This window comes from Oncorhynchus mykiss, chromosome 14 (genome assembly GCF_057628025.1).
Source record: "Oncorhynchus mykiss isolate SJ-2025 chromosome 14, ASM5762802v1, whole genome shotgun sequence".
Taxonomy (NCBI): Eukaryota; Metazoa; Chordata; class Actinopteri; order Salmoniformes; family Salmonidae; genus Oncorhynchus; species Oncorhynchus mykiss.
This window is the reverse complement of record NC_143035.1, coordinates 13,124,578-13,145,640: the sequence shown is the minus strand read 5'-3', so window position 1 is coordinate 13,145,640 and position 21,063 is coordinate 13,124,578. Positions and strand designations below refer to the sequence as shown.

Genomic DNA, 21,063 nt, shown 5'->3' with positions numbered 1-21,063 from the left:
GATCCCTTACTTCAAAGGCAATCATAGTCAATTAACTAATCACTGATCATAATCTTGATGTGATTGGCCTGACTGAAACATGGCTTAAGCCTGATGAATTCACTGTGTTAAATGAGGCCTCACCTCCTGGCTACACTAGTGACCATATCCCCCGTGCATCCCGCAAAGGCGGAGGTGTTGCTAACATTTATGATAGCAAATTTCAATTTACAAAAAAAAAATGACGTTTTCGTCTTTTGAGCTTCTAGTCATGAAATCTATGCAGCCTACTCAATCACTTTTTATAGCTACTGTTTACAGGCATCCTGGGCCATATACAGTGTTCCTCACTGAGTTCCCTGAATTCCTATCGGACCTTGTAGTCATAGCAGATAATATTCTAATCTTTGGTGACTTTAATATTCACATGGAAAAGTCCACAGACCCACTCCAAAAGGCTTTCGGAGCCATCATCGACTCAGTGGGTTTTGTCCAACATGTCTCTGGACCCATTCACTGTCACAGTCATACGCTGGACCTAGTTTTGTCCCATGGAATAAATGTTGTGGATCTTAATGTTTTTCCTCATAATCCTGGACTATCGGACCACCATTTTATTACGTTTGCAATTGCAACAAATAATCTGCTCAGACCACAACCAAGGATCATCAAAAGTTGTGCTATAAATTCACAGACAACACAAAGATTCCTTGATGTCCTTCTAGATTCCCTCTGTCTACCCAAGGACGCCAGAGGACAAAAATCAGTTAACCACCTAACTGAGGAACTCAATTTAACCTTGCGCAATACCCTAGATGCAGTTGCACCCCTAAAAACTAAAAACATTTCTCATAAGAAACTAGCTCCCTGGTACACAGAAAATACCCAAGCTCTGAAGCAAGCTTCCAGAAAATTGGAACGGAAATGGCGCCACACCAAACTGGAAGTCTTCCGACTAGCTTGGAAAGACAGTACTGTGCAGTACCGAAGAGCCCTTACTGCTGCTCGATCATCCTATTTTTCTAACTTAATTGAGGAAAATAAGAACAATCCGAAATTCCTTTTTGATACTGTCGCAAAGCTAACTAAAAAGCAGCATTCCCCAAGAGAGGATGACTTTCACTTTAGCAGTGATAAATTCATGAACTTCTTTGAGGAAAAGATTATGATTATTAGAAAGCAAATTACGGACTCCTCCTTAAATCTGTGTATTCCTTCAAAGCTCAGTTGTCCTGAGTCTGCACAACTCTGCCAGGACCTAGGATCAAGAGAGACGCTCAAGTGTTTTAGTACTATATCTCTTGACACAATGATGAAAATAATCAAGGCCTCTAAACCTTCAAGCTGCATACTGGACCCTATTCCAACTAAACTACTGAAAGAGCTGCTTCCTGTGCTTGGCCCTCCTATGTTGAACATAATAAACGGCTCTCTATCCACCGGATGTGTACCAAACTCACTAAAGGTGGCAGTAATTAAGCCTCTCTTGAAAAAGCCAAACCTTGACCCAGAAAATATAAAAAACTATCGGCCTATATCGAATCTTCCATTCCTCTCAAAAATTTTAGAAAAGGCTGTTGCGCAACAACTCTCTGCCTTCCTGAAGACAAACAATGTATACGAAATGCTTCAGTCTGGTTTTAGACCCCATCATAGCACTGAGACGGCACTTGTGAAGGTGGTAAATGACATTTTAATGGCATCGGACCGAGGCTCTGCATCTGTCCTCGTGCTCCTAGACCTTAGTGCTGCTTTTGATACCATCGATCACCACATTCTTTTGGAGAGATTGGAAACCCAAATTGGTCTACACGGACAAGTTCTGGCCTGGTTTAGATCTTATCTGTCGGAAAGATATCAGTTTGTCTCTGTGAATGGTTTGTCCTCTGACAAATCAACTGTAAATTTCGGTGTTCCTCAAGGTTCCGTTTTAGGACCACTATTGTTTTCACTATATATTTTACCTCTTGGGGATGTTATTCGAAAACATAATGTTAACTTTCACTGCTATGCGGATGACACACAGCTGTACATTTCAATGAAACATGGTGAAGCCCCAAAATAGCCCTTGCTAGAAGCATGTGTTTCAGACATAAGGAAGTGGATGGCTGCAAACTTTCTACTTTTAAACTCGGACAAAACAGAGATGCTTGTTCTAGGTCCCAAGAAACAGATCTTCTGTTGAATCTGACAATTAATCTTAATGGTTGTACAGTCGTCTCAAATAAAACTGTGAAGGACCTCGGCGTTACTCTGGACCCTGATCTCTCTTTTGAAGAACATATCAAGACCATTTCAAGGACAGCTTTTTTTCCATCTACGTAACATTGCAAAAATCAGAAACTTTCTGTCCAAAAATGATGCAGAAAAATTTATCCATGCTTTTGTCACTTCTAGGTTGGACTACTGCAATGCTCTACTTTCCGGCTACCCGGATAAAGCACTAAATAAACTTCAGTTAGTGCTAAATACGGCTGCTAGAATCCTGACTAGAACCAAAAAAATTTATCATATTACTCCAGTGCTAGCCTCTCTACACTGGCTTCCTGTCAAAGCAAGGGCTGATTTCAAGGTTTTACTGCTAACCTACAAAGCATTACATGGGCTTGCTCCTACCTATCTCTCTGATTTGGTCCTGCCGTACATACCTACACGTACGCTACGGTCACCAGACGCAGGCCTCCTAATTGTCCCTAGAATTTCTAAGCAAACAGCTGGAGGCAGGGCTTTCTCCTATAGAGCTCCATTTTTATGGAACGGTCTGCCTACCCATGTCAGAGACGCAAACTCGGTCTCAACCTTTAAGTCTCTACTGAAGACTCATCTCTTCAGTGGGTCATATGATTGAGTGTAGTCTGGCCCAGGAGTGGGAAGGTGAACGGAAAGGCTCTGGAGCAACGAACCGCCCTTGCTGTCTCTGCCTGGCCGGTTCCCCTCTTTCCACTGGGATTCTCTGCCTCTAACCCTATTACAGGGGCTGAGTCACTGGCTTACTGGGGCTCTCTCATGCCGTCCCTGGAGGGGGTGCGTCACCTGAGTGGGTTGATTCACTGATGTGGTCATCCTGTCTGGGTTGGCGCCCCCCCCCCCCCCCCCTTGGGTTGTGCCGTGGCGGAGGTCTTTGTGGGCTATACTCAGCCTTGTCTCAGGATGGTAAGTTGGTGGTTGAAGATATCCCTCTAGTGGTGTGGGGGCTGTGCTTTGGCAAAGTGGGTGGGGTTATATCCTTCCTGTTTGGCCCTGTCCGGGGGTGTCCTCGGATGGGGCCACAGTGTCTCCTGACCCCTCCTGTCTCAGCCTCCAGTATTTATGCTGCAGTAGTTTGTGTCGGGGGGCTAGGGCCAGTTTGTTATATCTGGAGTACTTCTCCTGTCCTATTCGGTGTCCTGTGTGAATCTAAGTGTGCGTTCTCTAATCCTCTCCTTCTCTCTTTCTTTCTCTCTCTCGGAGGACCTGAGCCCTAGGACCATGCCCCAAGACTACCTGACATGATGACTCCTTGCTGTCCCCAGTCCACCTGACCGTGCTGCTGCTCCAGTTTCAACTGTTCTGCCTTATTATTATTCGACCATGCTGGTCATTTATGAACACTTGAACATCTTGGCCATGTTCTGTTATAATCTCCACCCGGCACAGCCAGAAGAGGACTGGCCACCCCACATAGCCTGGTTCCTCTCTAGGTTTCTTCATAGGTTTTGGCCTTTCTAGGGAGTTTTTCCTAGCCACCGTGCTTCTACACCTGCATTGCTTGCTGTTTGGGGTTTTAGGCTGGGTTTCTGTACAGCACTTTGAGATATCAGCTGATGTACGAAGGGCTATATAAATAAATTTGATTTGATTGGCTCAAACGCATTAAGAAGGAAAGAAATTCCACACATTGACTTAACAAGGCACATCTGTTAATTGAAATGCATTCCAGGTGACCTCATGAAGCTGGTTGAGAGAATGCCAAGAGTGCGCAAATCTGTCAAGGCAAAGGGTGGCTACTTTGAAGAATCTCAAATATAAAATATATTTTGATTTGTTTAACACTTTTTTGCTTTCTACATGATTCCATATGTGTTATTTCATAGTTTTGATGTCTTCACTATTCTACAATGTAGAAAATAGTACAAATAAAGAAAAGGCCTTACAGTAGGTGTGTCCAAACTTTTGACTGGCTGATGCCAAACCCAATTCCTTAGTACTGAAACAAGACTACTGAATTATTAATTAGGTTGATTCTTCCCAGTCGTTTACCAGACAGAGCGAATCAATGCAGTGATCTTTTGTTATCGGGATAATCAACAATATGTCCTGAAAAAGACACCACTGGTTTTAAATAAAACAAATGCACTAATAAATATATTCTAGGTGTGGTATGTCTTTGAGGATTTTTGCACAATGTAACAAATGTGTCGTCAGAGATGTATGTACTCGATTAGATCGGTCTGACCAGAGATCTGAAAATCCCAATGATTGATCTCCATTTACGCTCCCCACTGACATCTCCAGAGAAAACACCACTAGCTTCAGCCGTGAATGTACATTTCGTGGTGGGGATTTAAATCGTATGAAGAACAACATTATTTGAAGATCAGGCAAGGCATTCGACCGCGCCTATCTCGGATCAACCAACATCGTCTAAAAAGGTTAGCAGCATGCATGCCAATGAGCAGACATTCTTGCTAACTCTCTGTAAGGCTTGGTAATGTCGGCAGCGAAATTGTTTTCCTCCTGCTAGCCAAGATAGCTTTCATGTTAGCAATAAATTCGTTAACGACGGGTTGAGTTAAAATCTTAGTAGTAACAAAGCGTAGTTAGTAATGTAGAATCAGAAATATTACAGGAAGGTTTTATGTAGGAATTTAGCACTTCTGAACCGTGGTTTTGTTAGCTTACGTAAGCTAGCCCGCGATCCAGCTAGCTATAATATGCTAAACAGCAGCAAGCTAAGTTTTGACTAGCTAGCGACAGTTAATATTATTACAACGCCAGCTGTGTGTTAACGTTATCAAACTAGCAAATACTCTAACTAGCTAACTGAATGTGAACTCTGGCTAGCTTGCGTGCCATTTCACCAGGAAAAGTAGAAAGCCAGTAACGTTAGTCGCCAACCAAGCTTCATAGCTGATGAGACAATAGAAAAAACCCGAAGGGGTACAGCCCAGATACATTCACTAAAGTTTTTGTTATGTACCTATCTGTATTGTTTGTTTTGTTTCGATTGCACACGGTGTATTGCAATGACAGAACAAACTAACATACCAAATCGACCTCTAGGGATACAAATAAAGACGTTTTTGGAGTGTTGACTGACAGTGACGCGCAACACCGGCAGAGGGGGGAGCTGGCAGGAAATACCCATCGCTGCTGATGGTGTACGAACGACAGTAGAGGACTACTCGTAGTACACCCGCCGCTTTCCGTTTTACCTTCGCCCCAAACCAAGCGGTTCATGCGAAGGAAGATACTCTCTAGAACAGGCCGATTAGGAAGATAGCAAGGAGTGGCGGCCAGGCGAGAGGGAGGCTACGGCAAACCATCTCTCCCAGATATACCTCCATTACGCCCACCTACCACCGCCTCCTTCAGCCATGGATCCGCCGAGGACTCGGTCACGTTCAGGTTTCTTTCATTATGGCATGAACGGTGGTGGCAACGGCAATAACACAATCAACAATGGGAACATGATGAATGCCAGCGGAGGGATCGGGGTGAATTACCCTCAACAGAACAACCCCGGCTGGGTTCCGCACGGAGCGCGCGGTAGCTATTCGGAGAACCAGCACACCCAGGGGAACTACCTGACCGGTGGGGCGCAACGCCACCCTTCCCACGGAGCACACAGACACCCCGGCACCGGTAAGCTTCAAGGCTCCCTTTCCATACGAATCTAGATGTAGCACACCCCGTGCATACATTAGTGTACCTTTTGTGATTTAGCATGTGCCAGGCTTGACATGTAAACAGTGCAGTCTTCCTCCTCGTCAGTGCAATGTTCTAGCTTTTTGTCTAAAAAGATAAGATGCCAACAACCATATTTGAACCTCTAGTGTTGTCTGTAGTCAGGTGGCTATGCAAGGAATGGGCTGTGACTCAGTTAGTAGTTTCCTCACTGCTTTATGCGAATGGCCCGTCCATCCAGTCTGCCTGACCTATAAATTGCTTAGATTTCCAAACAACATGAACACATTCTCAGAGCATTTAAGGGAGCTTTGAACAAATGGCGAGTGAGGGAGCTGGACAGGACAGTTGTGGACAAGGTAAATTAGCATATGGAGGTGTGCAGAATGTGTTATGGCTTGATAACCTAAATTGTTTTCCAGAAAATAAAATACTCATGGTTTGTGCTACACAATTTCTATGTTGTAGTAATATACGTCTGAGGCAGTAGGCCTGGGAGATATACTGTACACCAGGGTTTTTCATAATACTGCCTATGTTGTGTTTTATATTTTTGTTCAATGTAAAGTGTTGGTCCCATGTTTTACCCCCAGTGGGTGGGCCTGGCTGCCAAGTGGGTGGGCCTATGTCATCCCAGGCCCACCAATGCCTGCACCCCTGCCCAGGCATGTGAAATCCATAGATTAGGGCCTAATTAATATATTTCAATTGACTGATTTCCTTATGAACTCTAACTCAGCAAAGTCTTTGAAATTGTTACTTGTTGCGTTTTATAATTTCAGTAATTATATAAGAAATCTAAGACGTGTCAGATGATATCCAGCTCAGGGTTCCAGCTATGCATTTAGTTTGCTAGCGAAGTGGCTAGATGTCTAGATCAAGCTTCTTGGTTACAGCAGAGACATTCAAGCACCACCTGGATCAACATCCCTGTTGCCTAAATTATTTTGTGCCTGCATTTGCATTTCATTTTTTTAAAATGGTGCCCCTTGTGTGCACATTCGGTAATACCATATACACTGGTGTGGTACAGAAATGGTATGACTATGAACATCTGGATATCGCCAACCACTGAGGCAGATGTCAATGAGCTATGAGAATACTGCCACCTATGGTGGGATGGAACACACACTGAAGAGATTCCCATGTGAGCCATAATGGCATGTTCAAACAGTAATGGTTACTCTGTCATGCTTTCAACAGTGACGTCGGTCTGTGTTTACCCAGTAGTCTTTCGTGGCTTCCACTAACCTCTAAAGAAACGGGTTAAAGTTATAAGAGTGGATTCCCTAGAGGCAGAAAGGCCTATGAATGCAAGCTTTTAATGGAGAGCTTTTGTAATAGCATGTTTGCCATCCAGACCGAAAATAACACTTGCGCATACGCACACTTTTGAACATGCTTGTGTGGCACACACTCCCTGCTCTAAGCAGCTGCACACACTCCCTGCTCTAAGCAGCTGCAGAGGCCTCTACTTGAATACCCTGTGTGTGATTTTTGGTCTGTGTGTTCTGTGAGCAGAGCTCTCAGCATGTCACGCCTCTGAACATCACTTTCAGGGGAATGTGTTAGGACTGGATTTGGAGGTGTTGAAAATATGTCTGTGCATTTTTCCACAGTTTCTCTCCCTCTCTGAGCTCAAACAGATAAACTGTGTGTTTTGGGCTCGTGGAAGAGCAGCTTAGACTAGTGGCTCAATCCTGGAACCAGGGTTGTATGCAGCTGCTGGCTCTGTGCTGAGGCCCAGATACTAGGACTACGCCTTATAACCTGGCAATCCTCACCCAGCCCAATGTCTGGATCTCTGTCCCTCCCTGTCGGAGCTGAGCGCCAGTCGCCTGGCTGCTCTGTTCTGTTTTGCTGGCGGGGCGTCTTTGAGCTGTCACTCTCTCCTGACTTCACAGAGCAGCAGAGAGGAGCGATGGGATTGCTCTCAGATCTGTTGTTTCTGAAGCGACTGAGGGAGGGAGGGAGGGGGCTAGTTTGGAGATGGGAGGCTGGGGAGGGAGGTGTTTTCAGAGGACTGTTTTAAAGCAAACTCCATCCGCACAGTTCAAGGGCATCTCTGCCTGTTGGTGATTGGAGGGGATTGTGTCTGTGTAAGATTGAGGTAGCAGAGCGGGTAGTTTTTATATTTGAGAACAGCAAGATTATTGTTACGTCTTAGTGGTTCTCCCTCTTGTCAGTGGCAGACACTGACTGAACCAGGCAATTTGAAGCCCTACACCAGTTTCCCATACTCATCCTCGGGTCCCCAAGGGGTGCACTTTTTGTTTTTTTCCCTAGCACTACGCAGCTGATTCAAATGATCAAAACGTGTAGATTTGAAGCATCTGTGTAGTGCTAGAGAAAAAACATGAGTTTGGGGAAACCCTGCCCTAGACAGAGCAGACTTTATCCAGCTATAATACGTGCATATTTGTAGACAATTTGGGCTGCTACTTTCTCTACAAATGGTACTTGCAGACATGGTTTAAAGGAGCATGACTACTGGTGTGTACCTGTTAGCCAGGCCCACCCAAGTCTGAGCTTTGAGGTTTTGTGGGGCCTATAGCCTGGCTTGACCCTCCTGTTATTCTCTGTGGCCTGTAGGTGTCCTGCACTTCCACCCTGATAACATCTGCAGTGATGAGCGGGACAAGGTGAGGATATTAACCTCTCCCTGTTGTACCAACACAGCAGTAGGAATGCTGTAGCCTTATTTAACACCATGCTGTCTTTCTACTCCCTTATCTCTTTCTGTGGCTGTCTCTCTCTCTCTGTCTCATCTATAGATGGAGGACAGTCCTAGCCCAAAGCGACAGCGTCTTTCCCAGCAGTCTATGTTAGATCTGAGCTCTGCCCCTCCCTCCACCCCATCCTCTCCCATTCGTCCCTGGGAGCTACCCCACACCCCCACTACCTGGGCCACACCCCCACCCAGTCGCAGGCCACACCCCCACTACCTGCCAGAGCGATGCCACACTCCTGTTCGCAACCGCCGCAGGTATGTTTGTGTGTGTGTGTGTGTGTGTCAATGACACAGAATCCGTGTGTAGTAATTTTTCCTTGGGGCATTATCTGTTATGATAGGATGAGGATGTTTGGTATAAATTGTGATGTGATAAAGTCAAGTGTCCTCTCTCCCCAGTCCTCCAATGAGACGCCAGCGTGGCCGCCGTGACCGTCTCACCTCCCACCCTCATCACAACTCTCACCCCCAACAACAACAACAACATCATCATCACCACTACCACCACCATCACCACAACCCGCACCATCATCATTCTCACCCCCACCACGGCCTCTCAGCAGGGCCTCAGGATGAGAACTACCGCCACCCCGTCCCCCCTCAGAGTTACCCCTACAACCAGCAACCCCCCCGGGGGCCAGAGGAGCGCCCCTACCACCCCCCCAACCTATCCCCACGCCCCCTCCACCACCCTCCTAACCTGTCCCCCAGGCTGATGCACCCTGCCGCCCACCCCCAGCACCCCCCTCAGCAGCAGAGCAGTGTGGTGCTGGACCTTCATGACCAGGTCAGTGGGGCAACAAGAAGCCATATTGTTTCTATAGTTGCCAATCAAACATTATTGAATGTGATTAGAGGCATCTTTATCCTTCTGTGGGCGTTCGGGGGACGTGGTGGTTTGAATTCTGACCTTTTGACTTCTGCTCCCAGGGTTCTTCTCAGGTGTCGTACCCGGTCTCTCCCCCTGGTGCACCCCCTGGCCTGTCTCCCCGCTCTGCCCCCCCGCAGCTCCCAGCATGCTCGGTGGTCTTCAGTGGACAACACTACCCTGTCTGCAGTGTTCCTCCATCGGTGAGTTCAACTACCCTGTGTTTGTCTGATATAGTTTGCACGGTATGCCTACTTCATATGGGTCTAATTCCCTCCGTTTTCCATCAGCATGTATTTTCATGTGTATATAATGCGTCATTATCTGTAATCTATATTGTAATAGAATCGTGTATTTTAAATGGCTCCATCTCGGTCTCAGGTTCTGCAGACATGCTCTGTGCAGCACCTGCCCATGCCCTACCCATTCCCCTCCCTGCTGTCCAGTGACCCCACCTTTCTCCTGCCCCCTCCCCACCTCCCCCACCATCCCCCTCACCTCCCCCACCATCCCCCTCACCTCCCCCAGCCTGGACAGTTTGGACCCTACCCCACACAGCAGGCCAGATCGGTGAGTGGCATTAGCAATTTGAACCTCCATTAGCAACTTAAAGCAGTATTTCAGTTAGTAATTGAAGCTGTAGGTAATCATTTAACTATTTGGGTAGCTCCACTTGCTCTCATGTAATCAACCCCCCCTCTCTCCCTCTCTCCTAGCCGTTACAGAGGATAGAGAATGACGTGGAGCTGTTGGGGGAACACTTGTCCTTAGGGGCGGGTCTCCACTACCCCCCCGCAGCCCACCCCGGCCTGCCCCCCCACTCCACACAGCTCCACTTCCTTTCCCATGATCCACTGCCACAGGAGTTCTTTGGTGTGGTGAGTGTCTCTCGCTGCCATTCTCTTCAAACCACCTTTATCACACATCAGGGTGATGGTTGCATCATTATCTTTTAAGCCATTTTAAAAGCCTGTTGGCTTTATTTTAAAATCTGGAATTGCCAGCGACGTTGACGATGCCACATCTCTTCTCTCAGTCGTATCCCAGCTTCATGCCACGACGTATCCCAGGACGACGCTACCGCTCCCAGCAGCCACTGCCACCCTCGCCTTACCACCCCAGTTTCCTGCCTTACTTCCTGTAAGTCCACCATCCGCCTCTAGCTCGACATCATGGGAGTTGTAGTTTAGAGAATCTGGAGACGCTGCCATATTGTGTGGAAGAAACCTACCCTTGTGGCACAGCATATATGTGTAAATACTGCTGAGCTTTCATGTACAGCATGTATCTGCCACTCTCCTCAGTTCTAATGCGCTGTGTAGGCACACAGTGTCTGTAGGTAAGTGGGTTTCTCTCCCTCTGTCAGCTCCATGCTGCCAGTCCAGCCAACAGGCCCTGCCATCAGCCTGGAGCTGGACGTAGATGACGGAGAGGTGGAGAACTATGAGGCCCTTCTCAACCTGGCTGAGCGTCTTGGAGAGGCCAAACTCAGAGGACTGACCAAGGGAGACATTGAACAGCTGCCTTCCTATAGGTTCAACCCCAACAACCACCAATCAGAACAGACGCTGTGAGTACTTCCCCTATCAGAATGGAATATGAGGATATTATCCTCCGCATTTATCAATCGGATCATACTGTTGGTGTTTCTGTTGTAATAACATTGTACTGTTGATTTGCAGGTGTGTGGTGTGTATGAGTGACTTTGAGTCTCGTCAGCTGCTGCGGGTTCTACCCTGCAGTCATGAGTTCCATGGAAAGTGTGTGGACAAGTGGCTCAGGGTGAGTTTCTCTCGCTCCAGTATTTCACAATTCAGGATCAACTAGTTGGCAAACATACTTTCCTAGATGCTGTGAAACGTCTTCATTCTTAGTTCCCTCAAATCTGGAGTTGTTTCCCTGTAATGATCAAGTCATCCCTGCGGGTTAACTGACATTGTCTCTCTCCAGGCTAACAGGACGTGTCCCATCTGTAGGGCTGATGCCTCCGAGGTCCAGCGAGACTCAGAGTGACCAGCAGGGGGGGACAACCACGCTGACAGTTGTAGCACTGCCCTCCATCTCTCCTTTAGCGCTCTTGCCCTTCTGTCCTCTCTTTATACTCCATTCCCACTGGTCCAGCACACACCCATTGCATCTCTCTAGCTCTGAATGTCCTTCAGCTGGTGTGTGCGCAGGAACGTGTCTATCTGTATGATTCCTGGCGTTGGTATGTACCTGCGTTGAGTGTGTGTGTGTATGATACTGTATTTTAGTGCTTCTGATCGTGTGTGTGTTTAGATTTGGGTGTCCACACGTACCTCTCCATGTAGTTGACACGTAAAAGGTCCATGCCACTGTGCTGCCTCTCTGTAGAACTTCCCGTTTGTTTTTGTTTAGTTTCTCTGCCTGGCTGTTTACCTCGTCATTCCTGTTGCTCATTGTTACCACGACAACATGCTTCACTGTATTCCTCTGAAGTTTCTCTTATTCTATTTCTCTTTATTTTTGTTCCTTATTAAATATGATCAGTTTGTCTGACTGCAGTGGCACATATATATACTGTATAAATATATGAATATCTGTATACCAAATAAAAGGCTTGATATTAACTTTTTAAAAATCACATTTTGTACAGGTTCTTTTTTTTGTTTTTTTGTATTATGAGCTGTGGTGCAGTTAGCTTTGATTGTGCTCAATTGATTTGTGTTCTGGATGTGTTAGACTTTAGGTGGTGGTTCGTTAATAAAAGACATTATGCACACTTATCTGTCTGCTGTTTGTTTCATGTCGAGGAAACGCACCAGAGTATAGGACACCCCGCCCTCAGGCAATCCTATCGCCTCTCCACAGAACATGATCCATCAATTTCCTGTCGCTTCCACATGTGTTTGTTAACACCCGCCAGGTGATCGCTCGCACGCCGCGGCCACCTGCTGCTTTCAGCCGTTAATCTTTCCGGTGTGTTTCTTCTCAGTTGGTGGCTGGCTTTGTTTATTTGCACCTTTTTTAAACTGTAATAACTGCAAACCGCCATAGGGTGGTGTCACAGTTCTTTCCAAGGCATGGTGGTTTATTTTAGAGAGGGAGGAATGGCTCTCAATGTTTCAAAGAGGCTTCCTCTCCTTATATCCTCAAGGTTCACTCCTGGGTACAGATGGAAGCCAGAAGGATGTGTTTTACACAGAGAGACCAATTCTGATCTTTAGCCCAATTATTTGTCTTTTGACCAACCCGATGTGTTCTTTTGCCATTTGGGGAAAAAAATATTACAATTGGGCTCCATGTGTAAACGCAGGCTATAATAATCAGATGACACAACCATCCAGTTCAGACTGTTTAAGGGTAGAGCTTAGGGTTTGGTTAAGGACTAGGCACTAGATCAAAATAATAAAATTAGTCCCAAAAGACAAGAATGAACTGATTCTACAAGGCAGCATATGTGTTTAACACTTTTTAACCCACACATGTTTCCACAGTCTGACCTATATGATATGCAATGATCAACACATTAACTTGTTTACCCTGGCTGGTGACCCACTTATGCTAGTCTACTCTGTGACCCCATATGGAGCATCGACATAGCCGTGCGTCCGGCCTGTTGCCTAGTGCACGGCTGTTAGCTCCATCACATGGAAGGGGTTGTCTGTTCATGGTGAGCCTTTCACCAGGCTGTCTCCAGGCAATGTGCCCTCTGACCTGTGTAATGTAACCATACAGGATTACTCACATTTGACTCCTTATACTCTTCCATTTTATTGTTCTCTTCCGCTCTCTCTATTCTCCCTCTTTCGGGCATTTCCCTTACTCTACCCTTGCTTCCTCTCATTTTGTTTCACTATCCTTTCTTCGTATCGCATTTGATGATTCATGACCACTCACCAGCTAAAGAGAGGGAGGTTATTATTCCAAGCTGAATGCCCTGGCTCTAAGTAGCCTGATGCATGGAGAGTGAATGAGATCCGTTTCGCATATTGTCTCTATTGGCCTGTTGTGGAACAGAAGCCTTCCTCTGAGACACCCTGACACGGATCCCACAGACACTGTCAGGGGTCATCTGGAACTCCAGATGCAGACAGATCTGAACACATACACACTGGACACAGGAGACCGTTGCATTTGATTTGTGTGTGTCGTGGGATGTGCAGAAGGAGAACGAGAGAGGGGGGGGGAGTGGTCGGTAAAAGAGGGGTAGGGGATGGAGAGACAAATAGTCAACGGTAACTGCAGGTTTATTTCTAAAAACGGAGGAATGCAACTCCGCTCTGAGCAGGAGCAGGTCTAAAGATGAATTAGCATTCTATCAACTATCTTTAATTAACTTTCACCAATTATACAACGGTATAAGAAACAGTTTCTTACAAAACAGCAAACGGAGAGAGAGTGTGTGTGACAGCAAGAGAGACAAAAGGAGAGCGAATCTGAGTTCATGTTTAATGGAATCGGAGTCCTTTTGGCCCGACTTTGATGACTCAGAACAATAAGCAGAGGAGATGCAACCCTTCCCACGTCCTTCACCCTAAATACCCTTCCATCCCTCCTCCCTCCGCTGTTACCACTGCCCATCCCTACATCCTCCCGTCCCAAACCATCCTCCAGCCCTCGCAGAGTAATGAGATGGAAGAGATATGGGATTTCTGCCTAAACTGTCTCTCCAGTTAAAGCCGAATGAATTCACTGAGCACGGTTTCACGTGTGTCTCTCTCCGCGCTTATATCTCTGTGTCTGTCTCCCAATTCATTTGGAATTTATTAAGGCAGCTTTATAGGCAAGGGAAACATATGTTTACATTGCCAAAGCAAGTGAAATAGATAATAAACAAAAGTGAAATAAACAATAAATAATGAACAGTAAACATTACACTCACAAAAGTTCCAAAAGAATAAAGACATTTCAAATGTCATATGTCATATATACAGTGTTGTAATGATCTGCAAATACTGTAGTTAAAGTACAAAAGGGAAAATACATGTAAATATAGGTTGTATTTACGATGGTGTTTGTTCTTCACTGGTTGCCCTTGTGGCAACAGATCCCAAATATTGCTGCTGTGAATGAACACTGTGGTATTTCACCCAGTAGATATAGGAGTTTATCAAAATTGGATTTGTTTTAATAGTCTTTGTGGGTCTGTGTAATCTGAGGGAAATAGGTGTCTCTAATATGGTCATACATTTGGCAGGAGGTTAGAAGCTCAGCTTAGTTTCCACCTCCTTTTGAGGGCAGTGTGCACATAGCCTGTCTTCTCTTGAGAGCCAGTTCTGCCTATGGCGGCCATTCTCAATCGCAAGGCTATGCTCACTGAGTCTGTACATAGTCAAAGCTTTCCTTAAGTTTGGGTCAGTCACAGTGGTCAGGTATTTGCCCCTGTGTACTCTCTGTTTAGGGCCTAATAGCATTCTAGTTTGCTTTGTTTTTAAAATTCTTTCCAATGTGTCAAGTAATTATATATATTTTTCTCATGGTTTGGTTGGGTCTAATTGTGTTGCTGTCCTGGGGCTCTGTGGGGTGTGTTAGTGTTTGTGAACAGAGCACCAGGACCAGCTTGCTTACGGAACTCTTCTCCAGGTTCATCTCTTTGTAGGGGATGACTTTGTTATGGAAGGTTTGGGAATCGCTTCCTTTTAGGTGGTTGTAGAATTTAACGTCTCTTTTCTGGATTTTGATAATTAGAGGGTGTTGGCCTAATTTTCCTCTGTATGCATTATTTGGTGTTTTATGTTGTACACAGAGGATATTCTTTGCAGAATTATGCATGTAGAGTCTTAATTTGGTGTTTGTCCCATTTTGTGAACTCTTGGTTGGTGAGCGGACCCCAGACCTCACATAACCATAAAGGGAAATGGGTTCTAGAACTGATTGAAATATTTTTAGCCAGATCCTAATTGGTATGTTGAATTTTATGTTTATTTTGATGGCATAGAAAGCCCTTCTTGTCTCGTCTCTCAGATCGTTCACAGCTTTGTGGAAGTTACCTGTGGTGCTGATGTTTAGGCCGAGATATATACAGTTTTTGGTGTGCTCTAGGGCAACGGTGTCTAGATGGAATTTGTAGTCCTGGCAGCTGGACCTTTCTTTGGAACACCATTATTCTTGTCTTACTGAGATTTACGGTCAGGGCCCATCTATGCACGGTCTGACAGAATCTATGCAGAAGATCTAGGTGCTGCTGTAGGCCCTCCTTGGTTGGGGACAGAAGCACTCTCTCTCTGTTACTCAGACGCAGATAAACACATTGACAGACATAGACACGAATAACAGTGCAAACAAACCAGACCTTCAAACTTTGTCACTTTGTCCTTCAAACTACTGCCCCGTTTCAGCATTATCACAGATACATTATCTCTGTGTTACACATAGGAAATCAACATTAACTTGCAACATGCAGCTTCCAATTACCGATCCTCCTCATAAGATTTTGGTTGGTTGGCTCTCCTCAAGCTGTTCACTGATTTGCTGTATGTCCTCTAGCTGTTTCCTGATTGGTGGCATACCACCATATGAAGACACATGAACGGAATGACCTTGGATTCCTCGGCTAGTCCCTCACACAAACACTTTTCCCGTCGTTCTGTCTATGTCATGTTCTAGATTTGGTTGTGTGTGTAAATATAGGAGTGAATGAGTGTGTGTGTGTGTGTGTGTGTGTGTGTGTGTGCATCAGTGGAGGCTGCTGAGGGGAGGACGGCTCATAAGAATGGCCGGAATGGAGAATCAAATACATTTTTGAGGGTTTTCATGTGTTTGATCCCATTCCATTTACTCCATTCCAGCCATTACACTCCATTTTAGCCATTATTATGAGCCGTCCTCCGACTCACGTCGGCCACAGCCTCCACTGGTGTGCATGCGTATGTGTTCATGCTTGTGCGCATGTGCAGCCGTCTTTCCCAAAGAATCTAAATGTTGATTAAAAGTAAATACTGTCACTGGTGATGTCATGCTGGATTTATGGGCGTGATGCACGTGGTATGATGTCACAGTACCCTTTAGGGCAGACCCTCTGGCACTGTTAGGGGTGCACTGAGGATGGCATGTCACTGAGTGGGTCTGTGACTCATGGTTCATGTCACGCTAGACAAACGGATGTGTTCCTCCTTTCTCTCTCTATCTCTCTTCTATCCCTCTTACCCCTCTCCATTCAACTCTCTCCATTCAACTCTCTTCATTCAACTCTCTCCGTTCAACTCTCTCCATCCTTCTCATTCCGTCTCCCTTCTTCGGTTTTATTTTTCTCCTTTATGCATCCTACTGCCTTCATTGTGTGTGTGTGTGTGTGTGTGCATGTGTGAGTGTGTGTGCCTCTGTCTGCAGTGTCCCAGGTTGATAGGGTACAGGGAATCTCCATCCTGCCTCTTTAGAAAGTAGAGGAAGTGCCAAGCTCTGCCCGATTCACTTACATGCATGCACACCCACACACATACAATGTTATTGGTCACATACACGTGTTTAGCAGATGTTATTGTGAGTGTAGCGAAATGCTTGTGCTTCTAGTTCCGACAGTGCAGCAGTATCTAACAAGTAATATCTAACAATTCCATAACAAGTACCTAATACATACACATCTAAGTAAAGAAATGGAATAATAAAATATAAATATATGGATGAGCAATTTCAGAACGGCAAAGGCTAAGGTGCAATAGATGGTATAGAATACAGTATTTAAACATATGAGATGAGTAATGCAATATATGTAAACATTATTAAAGTGACATTATTAAAGTGACATTATTAAAGTGACAAGTGTTCCATTTATTAAAGTGGCCAAAGTTTTCAAGTCTGTGTGTAGGCAGCAGCCTCTCTGTGCTGGTGATGGTTATTTAACAGTCTGATGGCCTTGAGATAGAAGCTGCTTTTCAGTCTTTTGGTCCCAGTTATGATGCACCTTTACTGACCTAGCCTTCTGGACGATAGCGGAGTGAACAGGCAGTGGCTCGGGTGGTTGTTGTCCTTGATGATCTGTCCTGGAGGGGAGGAAGTTTGCCCCCAGTGAAGCATTGTGCAGACTGCAATACCTTCTGGAGAGCCCTGCGGTTGTGGGCGGTGCAGTTGCTGTACCAGGCGTTGATACAGGCCAACAGGATGCTCTCGATTGTGCATCTGTAAAAGTTTATGAGGGTTTTAGGTGACAAGACACATTTCTTCAGCCTCCTGAGGTTGAAGAGAAGCTGTTGCGCCTTCTTCCCCACACTGTCTGTGTGGGTGGACCCTTTTCAATTCGTCAGTGATATGTACGTGAGGAACTTAAAACTTTCCACCTTCACCACTACTGTCCCGTCGATGTGGATGGGGGGTGCTCCCTCTGCAGTTTCCTGAAGTCCACGACGATCTCCTTTGTTTTGTTGACATTGAGTGAGAGGTTATTCTCCTGACACCACAATCCCAGAGCCCTCACCTCCTCCCTGTAGGCTGCCTCGTTGTTGTTGGTAATCAAGCCCACTACTGTTGTGTCGTCTGCAAACTTGATGATTGAGTTGGAGGCATACATGGCCACTCAGTCATAGGTGAACAGGGAGTACAGAAAGGGGCTAAGCACGCACCCTTGTGGGGCCCCAGTTTTGAGGAACAGCAAAGTGGAGATGTTGTTTCCTACCTTCACCACCTGGGGGCCACCCGTCAGGAAGTCCAGGACCCAATTGCACAGGGCGGGGTTCAGACCCAGGGCCTCGAGCTTAATGATTAGCTTGGAGGGTACAATGGTGTTGAATGCTGAGCTGTAGTCAATAAACTGCATTCTTGCATAGGTATTCCTCTTGTCCAGATGGGTTAGGGCAGTGGGCAATGTGATGGCGATTGCATCGTCTGTGGACCGATTGGGGTGGTACGCAAAATGAAGTGGGTCTAGGTTGACAGGTAAGCTGGAGGTGATATGATCCTTGACTAGTCTCTCAAAGCAATTCATGATGACAGAAGTGAGTGCTACGGGGCGAGAGTCATTTAGTTCAGTTACCTTTGCATTCTTGGGTACAGGAACAATGCTGGCCATCGTGAAGCGTATGGGCCCCTGCAGACTGGGATAGGGAGAGATTGAATATGTCCGTAAACACACCAGCCAGCTGGTCTGGCATGCTCTGAGGACGTGGCTAGGGATGCCGTCTGGGGTTAACATGTTTAAATGTCTTACTCACGTCGGCCACGGAGAAAGAGAGCCCCCAGTCCTTGGTAGCTGGCCGCGTCGGTGACACTGTGTTATTTGGAAGCAAGACGTCAGTGTTCGTGACGTGACAGGTTTTCCCTGCCACATACGTCTCGTGTCTGAGCCATTGAATTGTGACTCCACTTTGTCTGGATACTGACGTTTTGCCTGTTTGATTGCCTTGCGGAGGGAATAACTACTCTGTATTCTGCCATATTCCCAGTCACCTTGCCATGGTTAAATGCGGTGGTTCGTGCTTTCAGAGACAAGACACAGTCTTGTGCAGTTGTGTGTGGGGACATACAATTCATACAACCTTGTGGGGACATACAATTCAGTCCCATTCAAAATCCTATTTTCCTTAACCCCTAAGTCTAACCCTAACCCTAACCTGTACCTTAACCCGAAAACCTAACCTTAACCCAAAAACCTAACCCTAACCCTAACCCATATCCTAACCATAAAGTTAACCCAAAAACCTAACCTAACCTAACCCTAAAAGTAACCCTAGCTTCTAACCCTAAACCTAATTCTGATTCTAACCTTAACCCTAAAGCTCCTAGAAATAACATTTGACCTTGTGGGGACCAACAAAATGTCCCCATTTGGTCAATTTTTTGTTTGTTTACTATTCTTGTGGGGACTTCAGGTCCCCAGAAGTATTGTTATGCACGCACGCACGCACGCACGCACGCACGCACGCACGCACGCACGCACACACACACACACACACACACACACACACACACACACACACACACACACACACACACACACACACACACACACACACACACACACACACACACACACACACCAGTTTCAGAGTTAACAGTACATCCGTCAGTGAGGCAGGTCTATGGTGCTTCATGGTCTATGGTGGTCTATGGTCTATGATGCTTCATTCCCTGCCTGTCTTAGCTGTGTGTTCATCTCCCAGAGTGAGGAGTGTATGATGTGTGTGTGAGTTAGTGTCACAGTGAGTGTATGTGTGTATCTCACCGTGTATTTGGGTGTGTGTGCAATATTTATTTCAGGGGGATTTCCCCCACTGGATGCTCTGTGACTGCTGTCCATGTCATCATGTTCTGAGCTGTCACAAGCCATCACTGTTACCCCCAGGACATGAGGTGAGTATGTGTGTGTGTGTGTTTGTAGAGGGAGCAAGCAGAGAGCAAGAAAGGAGAAGCACAGGGGAGAAGGAAAGTTAGGAGAAGTCTCAATTTGATGCATTTTGCTGCAGCAGAAGGGAGCAAGGCAAAATGTAAAAAATATAGCTTATCACCTCAATTTGATGCATTTTGCTGCAGCAGAAGGGAGCAAGGCAAAATGTAAAAAATATAGCTTATCACATGGTGCCTGTAGGGGACTGTGGGGGCCTGCAGGGGCCTGTAGGGGACTGTGGGGGCCTGCAGGGGCCTGTAGGGGACTGTGGGGGCCTGCGGGGGCCTGTAGGGGACTGTGGGGGCCTGCGGGAGCCTGTAGGGGACTGTGGGGGCCTGCGGGGGCCTGTAGGGGACTGTGGGGGCCTGCGGGGGCCTGTAGGGGACTGTGGGGGCCTGCGGGGGCCTGTAGGGGACTGTGGGGGCCTGCGGGAGCCTGTAGGGGACTGTGGGAGCCTGCGAGGGCCTGTAGGGGACTGTGGGGGCCTGCGGGAGCCTGTAGGGGACTGTGGGAGCCTGCGGGGGCCTGTAGGGGACTGTGGGGGCCTGCGGGGGCCTGTAGGGGACTGTGGGGGCCTGCGGGAGCCTGTAGGGGACTGTGGGGGCCTGCGGGGGCCTGTAGGGGACTGTGGGGGCCTGCGAGGGCCTGTAGGGGACTGTGGGGGCCTGCGGGAGCCTGTAGGGGACTGTGGGAGCCTGTGGGGGCCTGTAGGGGACTGTGGGAGCCTGTGGGGGCCTGTAGGGGACTGTGGGGGCCTGCGGGGGCCTGTAGGGGACTGTGGGGGCCTGCGGGAGCCTGTAGGGGACTGTGGGGGCCTGCGGGAGCCTGTAGGGGACTGTGGGAGCCTGCGAGGGCCTGTAGGGGACTGTGGGGGCCTGCGGGAGCCTGTAGGGGACTGTGGGAGCCTGCGGGGGCCTGTAGGGGACTGTGGGGGCCTGCGGGGGCCTGTAGGGGACTGTGGGGGCCTGCGGGAGCCTGTAGGGGACTGTGGGGGCCTGCGGGGGCCTGTAGGGGACTGTGGGGGCCTGCGAGGGCCTGTAGGGGACTGTGGGGGCCTGCGGGAGCCTGTAGGGGACTGTGGGGGCCTGCGAGGGCCTGTAGGGGACTGTGGGGGCCTGCGGGAGCCTGTAGGGGACTGTGGGAGCCTGTGGGGGCCTGTAGGGGACTGTGGGGGCCTGCGGGAGCCTGTAGGGGACTGTGGGAGCCTGTGGGGGCCTGTAGGGGACTGTGGGGGCCTGCGGGGGCCTGTAGGGGACTGTGGGGGCCTGCGGGAGCCTGTAGGGGACTGTGGGAGCCTGCGAGGGCCTGTAGGGGACTGTG

General features: G+C 47.4%; 2 protein-coding genes across 6 annotated transcripts in view; one reads left to right on the top strand and one right to left on the bottom strand.

Moving 5' to 3' along the window:
- The window catches only part of LOC110488820 (signal-transducing adaptor protein 1), a 172,597-nt gene that overhangs the window by 27,595 nt on the left and 123,939 nt on the right, over positions 1–21,063 (bottom strand). The gene's annotated exons all lie outside the window — the stretch shown is intronic.
- LOC110488817 (E3 ubiquitin-protein ligase RNF38) lies at positions 4,362–12,209 on the top strand. 4 transcript variants are annotated; one of them, XM_021561223.3, is made up of 12 exons: positions 4,362–4,610; positions 5,242–5,823; positions 8,458–8,507; positions 8,640–8,851; positions 8,996–9,383; positions 9,527–9,667; positions 9,846–10,034; positions 10,181–10,342; positions 10,501–10,604; positions 10,831–11,034; positions 11,147–11,246; positions 11,415–12,209. In XM_021561223.3, exons 2-12 carry the CDS (start codon positions 5,556–5,558, stop codon positions 11,475–11,477), a joined length of 1,881 nt encoding a protein of 626 aa, XP_021416898.2. In that variant the 5' UTR covers positions 4,362–4,610; positions 5,242–5,555; the 3' UTR covers positions 11,478–12,209. The 4 variants fall into 4 exon arrangements, with proteins under 4 accessions (XP_021416898.2, XP_090054180.1, XP_021416899.2 ...); XM_021561224.3 differs by lacking the exon at positions 5,242–5,823 and having other exon boundaries at positions 4,440–4,610; XM_021561225.3 differs by lacking the exon at positions 8,458–8,507 and having other exon boundaries at positions 4,463–4,610.